General features: G+C 42.6%; 1 protein-coding gene across 1 annotated transcript in view; it reads right to left on the bottom strand.

Annotated features, from left to right (window-relative positions):
- The window catches only part of prl2 (prolactin 2), a 4,681-nt gene extending 320 nt beyond the window's left edge, over positions 1-4,361 (bottom strand). The window contains exons 1-5 of the mRNA XM_076043913.1: positions 4,340-4,361; positions 3,956-4,143; positions 3,142-3,249; positions 211-390; positions 1-36 (exon numbers count right to left, since the gene is read on the bottom strand). The exon at positions 1-36 is cut by the window's left edge and continues 320 nt beyond it. Of these exons, the coding sequence (XP_075900028.1) occupies positions 1-36; positions 211-390; positions 3,142-3,249; positions 3,956-4,143; positions 4,340-4,361 (534 nt within the window). The remainder of the gene's footprint in view (positions 37-210; positions 391-3,141; positions 3,250-3,955; positions 4,144-4,339) is intronic.
- Positions 4,362-6,000: the final 1,639 nt, after the last annotated feature.

Here is a 6,000-nt window from a genome sequence, read left to right as displayed (position 1 = left end):
ACTGACATTGTTATTTAATATTCCCAACTTCTGCATCTGTGGAAGAAAGAATAACAGAACAAAATCTAAAATCAACAATCAAGGTTTGAAAGTTTGAAAGTCTTTTTCTACTTTTCTCAGTATGTTTAGACCAGCAGAGAAGACCTCGCTGTCACTGACAGCGCCCCCCCACTGTCTAGTTTGCTGTGTTGCGTTGTAGGACATCTTTACCTTTTCTGCAACTTTCTCTACACCTTTCTGTAGTTCATGCACCATATCACTCATCTCAAGAGCTTTATTGGAGCTCAGCTTGTTGAAGTCATGGTAATGGGCCATGCTTTGGTGGAAATACCACAGGGGTTTCCTCCATGCCACCAAAAGCTTCAGAATCACTGCCGTCAGCTCCTCTCTCTACAGTGACAACAGGACAGGTTTTTGTAAAAATGTATTCATCAGCAGTCAGATTAATCTTCAGATAATGAAAACAAAACAAAAAATCAAAATGGATGATGACAAATACAGCAGACAGGGGTTTTGTTGTTTCAAGAACATGCCATGAAGGTTAAATGAGCATGGTGTAGATTAGAAGAATGAAGAAACAACAACATATTTTAGACAAAAAGCAGTTATTCAGATTTATTTTTTTATATATATATCTGTAATGGTCATCAGCTTTGCTCCTACAGCCAGAGAGGAAGAGTTGTTCAATCCTAAGTGCGCTTCCTATCCTAGTCCTTTCTTCAAGGTTGTTGGTTGCCAAATCACTTTTCAAAAGTCACACATTTGTCACACGTTCTACTGAGATAGTGAGAGTCAGTCAACCAGGGTAGCTTTGCACTGCTTTAGGTCCATCCACCCACCCGTCCTTCCGTCCGTCACATTGCCTCACATGCATGTCTTTGGGCCACAGGAGGAAGCCGCAGCACACTGAGCGAACAAACGCAGACTGGGCTTCTGAATTCCAGTGGAGCTGAGTGCTGAACTGACCACTGCATGTTCAGATCCAAACTCCTCAGCCACACACAATGCAGCCTAGAGGACACTCCCCAGATGACTTAACCATCCGTCACATCTTGTCTCAAGGGAGCCTAGAGACTCATGTGATGGCACGGCAGGAGAAGGAGGCACCCGATCTGGTTGTTTCGATCATTTCCCGAAGCTCACGACCATGGGTGAGGGTGGGAACGTAGATTGAGCAGTAAATCCTTTCGGCTTAGCTCTTTCTTCACCACGACAGATCGGTACAGTGACCGCATCACTGCAGACGCCTGATGATCTCATGCTCCATCTTTCCCTCACTCATGAACAAGACCCCGAGATACTTGAACTCCTCCACCTGAGGCAAGGTCTCTCCGATGACTCAGAGAGGGCAAGCCACGTTTTTCACCTTGATTTGACAGTGGCTTTCTTTGAATGACGTGGCTGATGACGCTGCAGACTGACGGAGCGGAGAATAAAGATATGATGAAGATATAACTCGGTCTGTCGCGGAGATATTTACATATTTTTTCGAGTTTCTACTTCGTTTTTCCAGCTTGCAGTCAGTGAGGTTTTTCTTTTTCATGCTGAGATCGATTGCAGAATTAAAGAAATTCCATTCCAAGCTGCAAAGCTAATTTCGATAGATATGGATATGTATATGGAGGCATTCTGAGGAAGGAGCAGGGCGTGCGCTCGTTTACGCTCATTTCGGACAAGACTATGCACAAACGAAACGTGCGTGGATTTGTGCATTCGTAACGTTTTGAACATTCCGACTTTTTGGGACGAACGTAGTTTTCTGGATTTCAATGTACGTCAGGTTGTAGGATGAATGCCACATACGTTTTTGTGTATGAGGCCCCTGATGTGGACAATCCAGCTGTCTGACAGCATAGCATTTGGTATTTGGGGTGAACGCTGGCGTCCTCAAACAAACCAACGAAGAAAAAGAAGGTGGACGAGGGATCCAGGTTTGTGCGCATAGGCCACTGTAGTTCACTGGCAAACTCGGGACAGGGAAGGCTAGAGGGTGAGCGCTGCAAAATAAAATGTAACCACTTGGTGTCTCTGTTTCTTCTCAAAATCTACAAATATTACATACATAACCTTCAAAGTCTGCACCAAGATTGTTGTTTACTAACGCAATTTGCAACTGCTGGCTTATCTCTAAATTGGATATGAAAAACCACAGAAGATCCACCAAGGACCTGTTAAACCCGAGCGACCATTAACAACGCACGGCTTGAAACTCTGACACTTGGAAAGTGACACCAAACCAATCAGAGAGTGATGATGTGAGAGCGTCTATCAGGAACACCATGGAACGGCTGGTTCTGTACCTCCCAGGCATCTGGGCTCAACGACTGGACTCCATGGCCACGAGAAGTGGCACCCTCTGCATTAACGCACCACTTTGTCAGAGTTTATGAGCAGTTCTTGAATTGAACTGTGTGTGCCATTGTTTACAAAGGAGTAATTGATAAAGAGTGAAAAGTAAGTCTTGTTTTTTCTTAAAAAATAATCACATTCAGGGAGATTTAAGTTCTAGTGATTATTTTAATCATTGCAGTTAATGATTGCATTAATTTTCCTGTTGTTTTTTTTTCATTTGTAACTTTTCTTTGTCATTAAAATGCTGATATCAAACTCAAGGACATGGACGAGGTATTGATCATACAAGTACTTATCCAAAAATGGTTGATCTTATGAGCTGCAGTTTCCCTGGTCTTTACATGCTTGCGGGTACTGGCAAACTCATTTTGGCGTAAAATACATTGACGTGACAATGTGCTTATTTGGAAATTATTAATATAAGGCTGCTTCTGCTGAGGCGAAGCCAAATAAATGAGATCATTCACCTTTTCCGACCAGTAATGCCGGTTAAATTCAGCCGTAATAAATTGAACGGCTTCAACATTGAATGAAAATTAGGAATTGTATGATTGTCTGTAATAACAAAACAAACAACTGCTCTTCATAGTATATAACCATTCACCTTCACATGATATGAATGAAGTATGTGGAAAACACACATACACACACACACAGACAGTGCGATTTGATGCGGTGTCAATACAAAGAGAAATTTGTGAAAGAAACCAAAAAAAAAAAAAAATGCGTTTGCAAATGTAATGTGACATTCTACGTAGAGGAAATAACTTTTCTTAAAGGTTACTTCACCGCCATTCTCTGTGCATTCTCTTTGCCATTCGGGGTGAAGATGGCCGAGGTGTGACAGTTGCGACTGACCCGGCCAATTTGATTCTTACTGGGCAGGAAGTATTGCTCCTGACAGGGAAAACATTTTGCAAGAATTAAATGTCAGGGGTTTTTTGTAACCCTTAATGTCAGCTGCGACTGCAGTCCCTTGTCTGACCTGCAACCACAATTTATCAGAAATGGCAAATGAGTACATTTGCAAAACGTCAGATCCCTCCATTGCTACTTTCTAATGTTCACTGAGCAAAGCTTTTTTCTAGACTTTCTATTTTTTTGGACTGCTACATCAAAGATCACAGTACAACTCAATATATGTTAATTTTCTGACTTCCAAGACGATGACTTTCATTGCAAAAAATAGGCTGAATATAAAAAACAATTTAAAGCCAGAATGATCGCCTGTAGAGTTTTTATTATAATTTGCGTTGTCTAATCAATTGTCGCCACAGCTCTTTTTGTACAAACTTGACATTATTCGTGTTGAGTAGTGATTGTTAACGGGTTGCAAATACGAGAGTAACAGTTGTACTGTTGTATGTACAAGGAACCCAAATAGGATGACATTTTACAATGTCTATTTATTTAATGTCTATCAGTTGCATTCATTTATGATTGTTTTATTGCTTTGCAGAGTATTTAACCATCTGATTTTCGAGAAAACATTTTTCAAGTAAACAGCAACACACACACGCACACATATACATACATAAAAACATACATACATACATACATACATACATACATACATACATACCCACTAGATTAACATACTTACAAAGACAGAGTGAAGGTCATTTGTAATGCTGTGCATTCTGGTTGAATGCTGAATGACTCGGTCAAATAAGTTGGCCAATGAAGGTATGCTACATCCAGCTTGGTCATTCATACAGTTGGGTGCTGCTTCCACACTTGCAGGCCTACTGAACAACAACAAATAGACCAGCACCACCAATACAACGGACACTAGGAGAGGGCAGAAAAAAAAGCGACCACGCGCATTGGTGAAATCAAAATAAGTGTCAAAAATGTAAACGAGACAAAGTAAAATACGCTGCAATTCTTTAAAGCACGGTAAATAGCTTTAGAACATTTGTGAATGGAAAAACACAAAATACAGGATACTTTGCATTTCCCTCATGTAAGTTTTGGATGAGTTTACCTGGTCTGATCTTCACCTCCATTCTCCGGACTGCGTGGAGTGACTGTTTCAAAACAGAAGCTCTGCTCGAGGAATCCTGGGGCGTTGGATCCTGTGCGCTAGTGAGAGATTCCCTTGTGTGTGGGAGGCAGAAAAGCGAGGGGGTGGGAAGAAAGAAAGAGAGAGAGAGAGAGTCACCCAGTTGCAGGAGAGAGAGAGAGAGAGAGAGAGAGAGAGAGAGAGAGAGAGAGAGAGACATGTATGCACGCACACAGTTGGATGTTATTCAGTGGTTGATTTGTAATAAATAAATAAATAACTAAATCAGGGGGATGTTAGGGTCTTTACGGAAGAGGACTGAGGCCACTAGAAATGAAAAAAATATTTAGTTTTTTCAAGTTTCCAATTCGAGAAATAAAGTTAAAATTTCGAGATTAAAGTCGAAATTTCGAGATTGGTCGTAGTCTCCAGACCCCTTTTTAAGGGTCTCAGTCTCAGACTCTCAGAGGCATTTTTACTGGGTCTTGACTCGTTCTCGGACTGGACAGACTCTGGGTTTTCTTTTTTTTATCCAGACCGGTCAAGACTCAGCCAACACTGCAATGACACGATAATAACGGAAAAGAATCCAGCTGCTGCCATTTTACGCTCTGTTGGTGAGTTGGGGCCGTTGACCCAGCTCCTCACCCTGTCCCTCAGGGTGACCCAGCCACCCTACGGAGGAAACTAATAATTTTGCCCGCTTGTATTCGTGATCACGTTCTTTCAGTCACTGCCTGAGGGTCATGACCCCAGGTGAGGGTGGGAACGTAGATCAACCGGTAAATCAAGATCCTCACCTTTCGGCTCAGCTCTTTCTTCACCACGACAGATCGGTACAGCGACCCCATCACTGCAGACGCCACACCGATCCACCTGACGATCTCGTGCTCCATCTTTCCCTCACATGTGAACAAGACCCCAGACACTTGAACTCCTCCACCTGAAACAGAGTCTCTCCGCCGACCCGGAGAGGGCAAGCCACCTTTTTCCGGTCGACCGGCTCGTCTTGGTCTCGACCTCGATACTCTGTAGTCTTGATAAGGTCTCGGTCTCGGTTGGTTGCCGTCTAGACTACAACACAAGTGCGTACTGACATACAGTGTACTGCGGCTGTTTGAAATGACAAGTTATTGCTGTGTGCTCAATCCGGGGGTGAATGCACCCCGAATGCTGCTAGACGGGGTACGTATTTGTTGCTAAAAAAAAAACAAAAAACAACTCATTGCAATATCAGCGGTCCTGCATCTCTAAAAACTCGTGGCGGCTCCGTCGCATTCCTGACAACCGCTCACGTAAATGTGTTTCTGTGGGCAACAGCATCAAACGGTGCTGTCCACCGGCCTACCGCGTCACTCTGGCAGCTTATTTTTATTGTTCCACTGCGGTTAAAAAGCTGACAACACGATGGAAAGAATGACCACGGCGATGCAAATGAAAATTGACCTTTTTAAGCAGAGATGGCACATGGTGGAAGATGATTTGAACGGTTAAAACCTTTCGGGTTGTTCTTGACTGGAGTTGCACCTACGGGCCCTGACACGAGGTGCTTTATATGTGTGCATGTATTTGTGTACGTTTTCTTTAAAACCTGTGTGTAAATATTTTGATATTTGGCATATTTTTATTTATTTATTTATTTT

This window comes from Nelusetta ayraudi, unplaced genomic scaffold (assembly GCF_046127955.1).
Source record: "Nelusetta ayraudi isolate G7.1 ecotype Tasmania unplaced genomic scaffold, CSIRO-AGI_Nayr_v1 ptg000079l, whole genome shotgun sequence".
NCBI lineage: Eukaryota > Metazoa > Chordata > Actinopteri > Tetraodontiformes > Monacanthidae > Nelusetta > Nelusetta ayraudi.
Note: the sequence above shows the minus strand (reverse complement) of the source record. Positions and strands in the feature narration are given on the sequence as shown.